The following is a 12,922-nucleotide window of genomic DNA, read 5'->3' as shown; positions in this document are numbered from 1 at the left end:
TTATTTCCACTTTACATTACAGTTGTTGTTCATTTAAAATGTGGTACTATAAGTAATGTAAAATATTTGCTAGTTTTTTTATTCGTCGTTTGTCATAATAAATAAAATCATGTTTGTTCAAATTTTATTATTTTCTTTTTAATTGCTAATACATACACTTGCATGCATTTATATTGATGTGCCTTCGTATTATTCTACTTTTCTCAAATAATTTATTTATTATAGTTGCATGCATGCATCCATATTTTTCTTTTTCCAATTAATCTATTTATTAGTTGCATGCATGTATCTTGATGTTTATTTTTTTCTGAACAATCGCGACAAGCTTCGGTGCATCCATATTTTCCTTCTTTTTCAATTAATTTATTTATTATTACTATTCTTGTACAAGGCGTGTTGTAGTGCTAACGAATTGGATCTAAAAAAAATCAAAAAGCTATACATGTGGGTTGGGGTTGAACTCTGATACACAAGTATGGATCATATGGAGTCTAGGAGGAATCTTAATTTAGAGGGAGTCTTACATCTTACATCGTATAAGATCATGGATGACGGAGGGCTCATATAGGCCAACGTTTAGATCGAACGGTTATTAGAGAGAGAGCGCTCTCTCAAAAAAACTCGCTCTTTTATAGTGTGATAAATTTGGTCAAATTTGAAAAAACTTTAACTCTTCAAGATTCTTGAAATGACTTATAATTTAGGACGGAGGGAGTATATAAGGCCAGTCTCAGTGGGGATTTCACCAGGATGTCATGCACATTTATTAGAGTGTCATGTCAGCAAAACTGCACTTTTTGCATAAAACGAAGAGGAGAGAAAAAAGAAGTAGTTTCACCATAGTGAAACCCCGCGAGCGTTGTTTCCCACGCGGTGAAACGGGATGAAATCCCCACTGAGGGCTAAATCGTTTCACCATCTTGCATGTGATCCAATCATTTTGCAGTAATTAAATGCTTTGCCCATCCTAGAAAACGTCAAGGTGAAACTCATGCACTGTGAAGGCTGTTTCATTATTTATTTCATTGATGCTCTGTCAGCGGATTTGTTTCGAAAACAGTGTATTGAAAAAGGCCACTGAGACTGGCCTAATAAGAAAACTAAAACAAGAAAGAGCTAATTCCCACAAAAGCACATAGGGAAAAAAAAAGAATCGCCCCTTTGTTCGGACCTTTAAAATTCGTCCCCTTCCTATCGTAGATTCGTAGCTATCACGCGTTCCAGGACTCTTCCCAGCTCGTCGTCTTCTTTTGTCGTCGTCATCGTCCTCCCCTCCACACTCTACTGGGCGCGTAGCTACAGCTAGTGTGGACTGGAGATCGATCCGTCCGGCCGGTCCATCTGCTGGACCTCGATTGATTTCTTCTTACCTAGGTAAAGCTCTGCAGGATCCTTTCTGTATGTGATTTGTGAATCCGCGTCGTCCTGGCTGGGATGGATGCCCCGATCCACCAATTCTGTTGCGGATTTGTTCGCTCTGTGGTGCTGGTGGTAACAGCTGTAGTTTTTCCCCAAGTTTTGTTCGGGTTGTTAATCCTGCACGTGCTGGGCGCGGGGCGGTGGCGGATCGGTGATAGATTCGTGCGATCCTTTGGCTCACGTTGAGGTGTATGTGTCGTGCAGGGACATCCGGGGATGTCGACCCCTGCGAGGAAGAGGTTGATGAGGGATTTCAAGCGGCTGATGCAGGACCCTCCGGCTGGAATAAGTGGCGCCCCGCAGGATAACAACATAATGTTGTGGAATGCTGTCATATTTGGGTATGATGCTGAATCCTCCATTTTTCCCCATTTCTTAGTTTGAATTGTAATTTGACATCGTCTTTATATATGTTTGTTTCATTTACAGACCTGATGATACCCCGTGGGATGGAGGTTAGTTCATCTGATTTCTGTTGCAGATTTTTGCTTCCTAGACCCAACTCATCGTGTGCTTATCCAAACAATAATAAATTTCATCTGCATATGCTGCTGCTGGCTTTGCCAGGTGCCAGCAACACACCACTGACGTGATACAAGCGGTACAGAATACGACAATCGCTTAGTAGGTAGTAGTCTACTTGCAGGTGGCAAGCAGAAGTTTTCAGTTATCTGAGTTTGTTGGCCTTACTGTCCAATGCATAGCTGCTCTAGAGTACAAATTCCAAGTCAAGATTTATAGAGGAAACTGACCCCCAAATTCAATGGAACTTTGTAACGTACCATGCTAACGCTAATGTCAGTCTTGGGTAAGAGATGATATCTAATTAACTTCTAAAACAAATAGTAATAGTTATAAACAATAAAACTATTGTAAACCTAGTGAGAATTCTTTTTCTTCTCTCATTGAATCTTAAGATAAGAGGGAAAAAACATTGCAACGACTATTGCTACTGTAAGAACATGCAAGCCCAAAGCATGTTGCTGGTGGTGAGAAAGGTCAGCCAATGCTTTGGTATTTGTATATATGTGTAGAATGATTGATTCAGACAGAATAAAGTTAAAGAATTAGCTGGATGAACCCCAATATTCAGAATTAATTCTATTATGGTCATCTTAATGGCCATAATCAATAGCTGCTATGGCCCTCTTCCTCTTGTTGCCATTTTTGTATTTGTGCTGTTTGAGAACAAGACAATATCTACACTTTGACTGATCTGCAGTTTGAGTTAGCTGATAATGCATACCTGATTGGAAACCAATGTTTCACTCACCCAGGATTGCCTGTGCGCAGCCTGCAGCTTGTCACCTTTTTGTGGACATTCTGTGGTGCCAATTCCCTTATGCTTTGTGTTAATTTTGTGGTAGTATGTTCGCAGAAAAAAAGTTTATGGTAGTAAAATTGTTCAAAGTTTGCCATAACTCAAAAACATTCCCTTTTTGGAAATAAATGATCATATATTGGTGGTCCATATTTTCTTCTTAATATTATGATACACAGCTCTCCTGCATGTTCAAGAAAAAAATATTGTTGGTCCATAGATTGGGAAAGTGTTAGATATAAAGGATTCTAAATCCCCAGTGCACTACCTCACACAACGGCTCATAGATTCTGTGTTGCGACCGCTAGCTCGTCTTTCTGAGCTTACACTACATAGTTTGCTTCTGTGTTGTGTCCTTCGACTGATATGCTAACTCCTGTTTTATTCTCAGGTACGTTCAAGCTGACTCTCCAGTTTAATGAAGAATATCCAAACAAGCCACCAACCGTGCGGTTTGTTTCTAGGATGTTTCATCCTAACAGTAAGTTGTTTCTCATCCCTATTTATACGAGTGCACAGGAAATAAGTAGATCTGATTTCATCTTACTTTTCAAACTTCCTTGTTCTTTCCAAATGCTCAGACATCAGACCTTTTTTGGGTGCAATTTTTTTGTGTTTGTGTTTATCTTCTTGATGTATCAGATATGTGCTGTGATTTGTGAATACCTATATTTTGACCATAATGAGACTTCAAAATGCATGTAGTGCCATTGGTTTTGAACCAAGGGAACTCTGGCTTTCTTTCTCCTCTGGTTTATTCTGATACAACTGCTCTTAACTATAGGATGATATTGTCTTCTAATGTCCACTTATATGTCACCCTGACATATTTTTGTTGTGTGCAGTTTATGCTGATGGAAGCATATGCTTAGATATCCTGCAGAATCAATGGAGTCCAATATATGATGTAGCTGCTATACTCACATCAATCCAGGTACAACGATACAAGAAATCTTTTATTTCTTATGAGATTGTTTTCCCAACATTTGTAACTTTTGCTTGTTGTACGGTATGAATCCGGCTGTCTGTGCTGAGTCGAATGCTGTGTCTGTTTTATGTTTACGAATCCGATTTTCTAAAACCATCTACCACTAACCTGAGGTGTGTGCCATTTGCAGTCATTGTTGTGCGATCCAAACCCGAATTCGCCCGCTAACTCTGAAGCTGCCCGCATGTTCAGCGAGAACAAGCGAGAGTACAACCGCAAAGTGCGGGAAGTCGTGGAGCAGAGCTGGACGGCGGACTGATGCGTTCCGCTGCGCTGCGCAGCTGCTCACTGCGCCCGCGCCCCGCATCCGTCCATTCCATACCCCCCCCAAAAAATATGGCGAGATGTTTGTGCTTGTAACTAAAGCCGAATTCAGCTGTTAATGCTGTTCTCATGTGCTAAGACGCTTCTCTATCATGGCTAGATCGGTGGAGATTGTTCTGTCTCAAATCAACTTTTTATCTTGTGCTGGATCTGGAATACAAACTTAATTACTCTTGCATTGTGCCAACATTTTATATGAGCTTTACTCCTCTGGGTATGAGAATGCTTTCCTTTGGTTGGGAGATTACTTTTGAAAACAAGCCAGGTTGACGTACAAACTTAATCGCTCTAAGCATTGTTGCTTTGCTTTGGTTGCGAGACTATTTGAAAACCAGCCAGGTTGGAATACAAACTAGTTACTCTAGCATTGTTGCTTTGGTATTTAGCTCAATTTTGAATTGAGCCAATATAAGGTGTAAGAATTTTTTGCATCCGGCCAGACCCGCACATCGCAGTAGTAGCCAGACGAGCAGGCCGACGGCGAGCGGGGCGGTGATGGCGCGTGCGGAACAGGAATCGCTGGCTGCGCCGCTGCTGGAGCCGACCGCGACGGCGAGGCAGCGCGTCCCGTTCGTGGAGGTGCGGCTGTACCGGCGGGGCGCCGGTCCGGTGGCGATCTTCCGGTCGGACCTGTCGGGCCCTCGGCGGGACCGCCTCGACGTGCGCCGCATCCAGGCCAGCCACGGCCTCCGGGCGCTGTTCGCCTTCAGGTCCGAGGGCCCCCGCCGCGGGCGGGGCCTCCGGATCAGGTGCGACCCGGCCGCCGGCTACTCCGCGCTGCCGTTCCGCGACGGCGCCGCCATCGCCCTCGACGGTGAGCCCAGGGTGAGTTGGCCGTGCTCCTCTCCCTTCGTTTCTATTTTACGTTTTGCACCTCGCGACAACGTGGATATCGCGTAACCAACCCAACCCCACGGCTTTTCCGTAGGAGTCGTGGACGAAGCCGGTGTCGGTGATCGTCGCCGGCCTGCTGGTGCCCGCCGTGATGGCGGCGGTTGCGGTCAACGGGATGCCGGAACCGCTGCGGTCGTCGAGGCTGGTCAACGGGATCTTCCCGCCGTGGATCCTCGTCAGCGCGGTCATCATCTTCGCTCGCGCCAGGACGCGGCCGAGGGCTCCATGAGTCGAATCTCTCTAGAGAGCACACCAGTTTCTTTCCCATATATATCAGCATGTAAGAATTCAGGAGTTTGTTTGTGATGTACTCCTCCGTAGTAGCATTGACGATTCCAACTATCCTCGGATTTTGTTTGGATTCACAAGCGACTGCACCAGACAGATGCTGTCAATCTGTTCGCTGGTCTAAAAATCGCTAAAATTACTGTTAGCTGATTTATTATAAGAAAAAAATACTACTGGCCGGTAGAAAAAATACGGTTGATAAAGACAAGCGAACGGGTTTGGCAGATCTAGAAAATTCTATTTATTTATTAGTATATTCTTCTAACATAGGATATGATCTCTCATCCCATAAAATTTGAACTCAGGGAAATGAATGACAATTTTTTTTTGGCTCGGACTTCTTTTTGTGTGTGTTTGGGACTCTTTCCTGCAACCATACCAACAGATGCCAATACTTTTTCTCTGAGACCAACAAATCTGACTAAACTAAATGATCTTATGGAATACAGTACATTCTACTTAAGAGCATGTTTGCTTAAGCTGCCAAATCTATCAGTCATTCAACAATATTTTTCTCTCATAACAAATCAGCAAACAGTGCTTTCAACTTTCAACCATGACTTTTTAGATAAACCAACGTGCTCAAGAAAAGTGCACAGATGCTGATCAGCTGCTGCATGTGGTGGTTAGATACTTAGATCAACGTAAAAAGTGTATAGTGGGTTCCTGGAAAAAAAGGGAACCTGGTACAATCAAGGGACAGCAAGCTCTGCTTTCATCAAGAATCTAGGATGACAAAATAGCGCCTGGAAGCAAGCAAATTTACAGGCAATACATATGTTACACAACATGGTACATTCTACCGCCGTGGCTCCACAGTCCAAACTAGCCCAAAATTTTAGATACAGATGTTAAGTCTCAACTGTTGTTTGAGAAATAGTGAAATAGAACTGCCGCTACTGCAACAAATACAACCTTGAATAGCAGCTTCTTTGATCCACTCGATTCAGATGAAGACCCTGACTCTGTTGGATCCACCTTCTGCCCCCTTAACTTAGCTAGCAACTGAGGAATGAGTCCACGCCTTGTGGCTGTAACAGAATTAATACTGGTAAGAAGCATGTTCTTTTTCATCAGGAAAATAAAATATCAACAACATTTGTTAAGATATTTCAGAAGCCCCCTTACATGTACTTCCTCCATTTCAAACTGTACTTAGTTCTGGCTTTTCTAGGTACATAGCTTTTGCTACGCACCCAGAAATATATTATGTCAGGACTTATAGTTTGGGATGGAGGGAGTACATCACAATAGGGGCAAAATAGGAAGTAAATGTCAATATAAAATATGTGAATTTGCAGAAAAATATGCCAAGGTCAGTTAAGAAAATGCAAGGGATTTCACACGGAAGCTAGTGCCAAGGGTTCAGTTAACATTAGTCCCACTCCTAACAACCAAAGTTTTTTTTTAAAAAACAATCAAATACTATTATCTCTTCATGTATAGAAAGGCGGTTCTTAGTAGTATCAGAAAACAGGTCGAAGCTGGGTTCCTCATCCCAGGAAATCGTCCCTGTCCCAGGAATTCAGGAACAATTTCATCCGTGTCTTACAAAAACCTCTAGCAAGTAGTGCGCCATGTTCCTTGACCCCTATGGACCCAGGAACTTCGAGAATAAGCTTAGTAGCCTACTGTTAAAGATCAAGCAGTGATTTTCTATCTTGGAGACCTGTTTAATATTGGAATAGCACATTGATAAAAGAGTGCACAGTTTTTTTTTCTTTTCTTGAACCATGTAGGAGAGCCATGGGTCATTTCATTAAGATCAAAGCCAAGTGTACAACACCAAACAGGCGACACACCCAAAATCCACACATCCCCTATGATCAAATAGATCATATGACCAAAAGGCAAGGACACAGACACTAGAAAAGGCTCTGGAGGCCATGAGTCCCAGCCTTGAACGATAGAGCTCCCTCCGCTTACTGTCCACACTACCAAGGATATGTTCAGGGTAGCATTGTTGAAACCGCAATCATTACAGTGTTTCCTTATTTCCCGTGTTACTAAAATGATAACAGCATCTAGGCCTTCTCAGTGCTCTTTATCTGCTCTCTTTACAATCCGGTTCGACTAGCCAGAGTAGTGGCATCATGTTGTGGTGTTAGAGCCTGCAGGATAATTCTCAGAATACAGTACGCTATACTGTACTTGCAACCACAGTACCACACAGATCCACAGATGGTTGATAATTTCAGGAGCTAGGTCACAAAGTGGGCAAGACGCCAGAAATGGCAACCTTGTCTTTGCCAATCTGTCTGCTGTCCAACAACGGTTAAGTACCGCAAGCCATATGGAAAATTACACTGTAGAAGAGCCATGAATCCAAATCCTTTTTGAAGGCACGAATCTAATTGGTCCGAGAAACAAAAGGTTCCCAAACTGTTTTGAACCATACTTTCTTCAAACCAAGTACTGTCTTCTTTTAGCCAGTACATTTTTTTTTCCTAGAACTAAAACAATTTATCAGCAAATTTCCTATAAAGGATGCTTGCTAAGAGGTGCCACTTCTTCAGTATGACCACTACACAGCAGAAACATGACCAGCTAAATCTAGAGCAAGAAAACAGGCACATTGTGTTCAAGTAACCTTGTTAGCATGTAACACTGTAACTTGTTTCAAGGTAGGGTTGGAAATTGTAAGTTGAACAAAACAATGTTAATTATTAAATTCTTTCAACATATGAAGCTGCACTCCATCCTTTACATCGAATTTTGAAGAAACAACTTTTCTCTGATTCTCTCTAGAAGAGGAGGCATGATTGTTCGAGAAAAAAGAGCAGGCATGGTGACTGCACAAAGAAAACAAAATTTATTCTGCATTGAATGTAGCTGTTATACAAGTATGATTAACTCCCCTGCATACTAGAGCACAAGCTGTCTGGCACTACAAACATCAACCATACTAACTCATACAAAATTTGATGTCTTAATGACCCTAGTAGAGAACTGGTTTTAATTTTAGATCCCAAAGAGAAAATAACATCAACCATCCCCTGATGTCTACGTTAATATTGTCCTTGAGTACAGAGTACTGGATTTACAATCAGATAAAAGGGAAGAATACCATCAAGGCATCAACCAAATTATCATCTGAAGACTGAAGTAATCATTTTTGTGTAACACAAGGCATCAGAAAACAGAAACCAAACAACATAAATATTTGTGCTTACCTGTTTTCTTCAACTCCCTCTCTTCCTCGCCAATTCTTCGTCTCAGAGCATTCAATAATGAGCCAAAGTAAAGAGCTAAGACAGTGCATGTGAAGGTGATGACATTGTATGGCATGCTGAAATCAGGAGTTGTCAGGGGAACGAGCAATACTTCTGTATACGACTTCACAACACTATTTTCCTGCAGAACACAGAGATATTGGCATACTGCAATTGTAACGAAGCACAAATACTTATATTCATGTATGGCAAGGAAATCAGCTAGTACTAGACAACTCATCAGTTCATGACATCTCTGAGGGTGTACCTGGAAATTTTCTAGTAAAGGAGATTCAAGTACTGGATCAATTTCAGGGTAACTTCGAGCAGAACTGAACTCAGGAAAGCTAACCAAAGCTGAAGGAATGTCAAATCCTTGATTAGCATCAGGAGGATATTCATCTATATGCAGGAACCCCTGAAATTTATTGTGCAGTTAAAAGCGCAATGTTTAGTTCCGGTCATTGCATTAAGACTGCCCGGGGCAAATAACAAATGAAGACTCAGGACGAAGCACCAAGTGAGAAATATGTGAAATTCTACCCAATGTACATTCAAGTAACTTAAGCAGCAGAGCTTACCTTGTCAAAATCCAATGTCAGAGTTCCTGACTGCATACTGCAAGGGAATCTTAGTAGCATCTCCAGGGTACCAGGCAAAAGCTTGTCTTCTGAAGGAATGACATGAATCTTGTCAACTACTTCTGACACAGTCTTCCTGCTCCCATCTATAAATATTTCCAGGCTGTGATAATAGACTTTAACATACCATGGAACAACCTGGAAAATAACTGCCTTTATTGAACAATCAGTTGGGTTGCCAGATATCTGCTTATGAAGATTAGTGGACATAAACGACAGAGCAATTGACCCTCTTTCATTTCCACTGCCCATAAGAAATCTGCTTGCGTGAAAAGGTGATGGGGTGCAAGTCCATATCAGGGGAAGCTTCCAAGTTATGCCCACATCCAAAGGTTTTTCGTCACTGTAGTTACTTGCATCATATACATATAAAGAAGAAGATTGAATTAAGTGATTTTGACCTTTGATCAACTTGTCCGGGCTATTAGACAATACAAAGAATTCATTACTCCAAGAAAGATCACTTCCAGATTTGTTAACTTTGTCAACAATGCCTTTATCAACCTCAATGAATACTCTGCTGGATTTAGAAACAAGGCATTTCCCTGACAACTTTCTGTTGAAAAGATGTCTCATGGACCAGTTGGGCTGAAGTTGACCATGATTGGAATGTAGCTGTTCGCCACTTACACTATTTGGTTGCAGCACAACAGTCAGAGTTTGATCAAGAATAATACCAAGTGACTGGGAGGATCTCAGTTTCAGTTTTTGCGAATGGTAATATCCTTTGTAAATTGAAGGCCTGTACAGCAAAGCAGCTATCCCAGATTTGTCACGACATGGAAGAAGTTTCAACCAAGGTGTCAGATTCTCAGTGCATACTGCTTCACGAGGCAATGCACCATATCGCAAATTGCCTTCATTCAATTTAAATCCCCAACGAGGGGAAGAAAATGCAGTTGAAGACTCCAAAAAGTTGATGGATGCACAAAACAGGCCAGAGAGTGTATGTGTCAGGTTCTTCCATGTTGCATCAATTTCAGACAAAGGAAGATCAAAAACTGCCCACAGCTCAACACCAGGAGGCTTTGCATTATTAGTTGACATAGGTTCAAATCCACCCCACTGCTCATAGTTCCATCTTCCCTGGGTGAAAGATAGCTCCAACTCGCTAATATGATATTTTTTAACCTGGTCTTGACAAAGCAGAATAATGTCAATAGAGATTCTCAGTCATTCATAAAATGTGGCAGCACATAAGAAAAGGAGGGCCTCTTTCTTCAGCGCCCAGGCTGTTGTGACTTAAAGGTGTAAACAAGGCATAGCTTATTATATGTAAACCTAATAGGCAACAAAAGAATACAGAGTAAAATTCTCAAACCCACCAAGATTTGGGGCTAATGCCTAATAGGCACAAACCCACCTACTACTGTGCCCATTTCAAAGACCCCCCAATACTCAGGGTCATTGACTTGTTGTCTTACAAAGTACAAACCGACCAACTACTGTGCCCATTTCTAATCAAGCTGGGCTAGAGCCTTTGATCAAATTACAAAACTTAAACTTTACAGCGATTCCAGACCACCTCGGCTCAAATTTGGGTAAAAACAAATCAGCACTTGGATTGCAACATTCAACTAATACCTTGACAACTTGATAAACAAACATTCGGTGGAAAAATGAAATAAATGCAAAGTAAAGATCTCCATCTTAGTACAACTATGTACATTTGCCAAAATCAAAATCTTTGCAGCAAAGCAATTGCTTGCCTCACTGCCCCAGTGGAGTACCCACAAACAGATCAAACGTGCTATTGATCTACAACCACAACTATCTAGTTACATGCTAGTCCAAGCTAATGTACCAGTATGAACGACGAACTAAAGCCGTATACAGTTGGAACATAAACCCTAAGTCAGCGACATCAGAGATCTGCTCCTAGTGGAGGTGGACGCACGGGGCACGCACCAGCTGGGAGATGGCCTTGGGGAAGAGGTGGTGGTGCCGACCAACGGAGGCAGCGGGGGGCGCAGAGGAGCGGAAGTGGAAGTGGGCCAGCGCCTTGCGGTCCGGGAGCGGCCGCAGGAGCAGCTCCTCCGTGAATTTCTCCTCCTCAGGCGCCGCCGCAGACGCCGCGGCGGCGGTAAAGAGGAAGAGGAAGTGGAGGGACACGAAGAGGATCGGTCTCCCCGCCGGCGAGAACCCCCTTTCCCTCATGGCCGGATGCCCTCTGCTATGTGCGGCCATGGACGGCTTCTTTTTTTCGACAGACGGAGGTAGAAGACGGCGAGCGATGGGAGACACGCGCGAGAGAAACTGTTACACCACGTTTGGGCCCATTGGGCTGCGTAGGCACGACGCTGAGAGAAGCCCATTGGAAGGCGAACAGTTCTAACAACGTTGTTGTTTTCCCCATTGTCATTGTGCTTGCCCTGCTGCGCTTAAACCCCACGTCGGCGGTTGCGTCGCTACGACTACGAGCCTGCCATTTCGCATCCGCCGCCGCTTGGCTCGAATCCATGACATGACGATGAAAAGGCAAGTAAAATGCACCTCCAATACCTTCTAAATTTATTATTTAGTATTTTGTAAAATAAAAAATTCTTAAAAAAAAGAAGAGGGCCTTGTTATTTATAAAGTCATATAACTAACGTCTAGGGTTGGCTATATATGGCCACTGAAAATTAAAGAATAGTTAGCATTTTATTTTACAAAATTAGATAGTATATATATTGGAGCTTATTTTTTGCTATACAAATAATAGTCTCTGCAATAAGAATAGCTAAACTGTTGGAGTCGCCCAAGGACTTGTTCGTTTTAGCTGGAATGGCCCGTTCCACGTGGATTGTCTCTAGCCCGTTTCGAAGCCAGGCCTTGCTTGAAATATTGTTTGGTTTGCCCTAGCTCGGAAAGGAGAAACTTGCCAAGTTTGTCCATTTCGCCCTCTCCATGGCCCAGAACAAAGCCACACCTCCTACCCTCTGGATCAGATTATGGAGGCAGCGCGAGGTACGAAGCGAGAACCAAAGGCGAGGAGACCACAAGCACACGTAGTGGAGGCGACGACGGGGCGGCAGGGACGGCGACACCATCGACTCCAACCCTACTTTCTTCACCTTCCTCATCCTTCATGGCGATGATCCCCTTGCTCTTCGCTTCATCCTCGTCTTTTCTTCCTTCTTTAGGGTTCTTGGATCTTGGACATCGAGTACAATGGTCTAGTTCTAGTTGAGATCCATGGTGCAGATACGTAGGATGTGGATTAGATTTTGAGCGAGTTCTCTTCCTTCCCCTTTTTTCTCCCTTGTGCTGCTTAGGGTTCATAGTTCTTGAAGTCGGTGCATAGCAGGAAGGTGAGAGAGTTAGGGAGGAGGAGGACGATGTGGCTGAAGCTCAGTCTCAATAGGTGAGTGGATGTAGGCTCAACAAGCTCATGTTTAGTAACACAGTAGAACACAAATGCAACATCAAAGATCGACCAAAGATGTCAATGTCGATTCAGAAACTGTGTGCAAGTAAGAAGGATGATGATGTTGTTGTTTTATCAATTTTCAAGTAAAAATAGAGCTGCTAAGGCCCTGTTTGGTTTTCAGAGTTAAACTTTAACTCTCATCACATCAAATGTTTGGACACATGCATGGAGTAAGTGTAGACCATTTACTAAACTAAAAATACAGCTAGAAAGAGAGTAATTTGCGAGGCAAATCTTTTAAGTTTAATTAGCCCATAATTAGATAATAATTATCAAATAAAACAAAAATACTACAGTACGTGTTAAACTTTAACACCTCAAACAAACACAATTATACAAAACACAAGCAAAATTAGACAATAAATAGTTTTAGGTTTTAAACTAAAATACTCACTAAGTCCTAGGCAACGACTGCTCCCTACC

The 12,922-nt window shown here is 42.6% G+C and overlaps 3 protein-coding genes across 3 annotated transcripts; 2 read left to right on the top strand and 1 right to left on the bottom strand.

The window, feature by feature from the left end:
- LOC8084377 (ubiquitin-conjugating enzyme E2 2) lies at nt 1,139–4,272 on the top strand. Its single transcript, XM_002457175.2, has 6 exons — nt 1,139–1,374; nt 1,624–1,760; nt 1,849–1,874; nt 3,132–3,221; nt 3,586–3,674; nt 3,859–4,272. The coding sequence occupies exons 2-6, from the start codon at nt 1,636–1,638 to the stop codon at nt 3,985–3,987; spliced, it is 459 nt and encodes a 152-aa protein (XP_002457220.1). The 5' UTR covers nt 1,139–1,374; nt 1,624–1,635; the 3' UTR covers nt 3,988–4,272.
- Nucleotides 4,416–5,506, top strand: LOC8078752. The gene is made up of 2 exons (XM_002457174.2): nt 4,416–4,877; nt 4,981–5,506. Exons 1-2 carry the CDS (start codon nt 4,548–4,550, stop codon nt 5,173–5,175), a joined length of 525 nt encoding a protein of 174 aa, XP_002457219.1. The 5' UTR covers nt 4,416–4,547; the 3' UTR covers nt 5,176–5,506.
- LOC8084376 (GPI transamidase component PIG-T) lies at nt 5,838–11,322 on the bottom strand. The gene is made up of 5 exons (XM_002454999.2): nt 10,996–11,322; nt 9,028–10,218; nt 8,715–8,864; nt 8,408–8,588; nt 5,838–6,265 (listed from the first exon to the last, which is right to left on the bottom strand). The coding sequence occupies exons 1-5, from the start codon at nt 11,272–11,274 to the stop codon at nt 6,093–6,095; spliced, it is 1,974 nt and encodes a 657-aa protein (XP_002455044.2). The 5' UTR covers nt 11,275–11,322; the 3' UTR covers nt 5,838–6,092.

Source organism: Sorghum bicolor, chromosome 3, assembly GCF_000003195.3.
Source record: "Sorghum bicolor cultivar BTx623 chromosome 3, Sorghum_bicolor_NCBIv3, whole genome shotgun sequence".
Taxonomy (NCBI): domain Eukaryota; kingdom Viridiplantae; phylum Streptophyta; class Magnoliopsida; order Poales; family Poaceae; genus Sorghum; species Sorghum bicolor.
The sequence above is the reverse complement of the archived record's forward strand: the minus strand, read 5'-3'. Positions and strand labels throughout refer to the sequence as shown.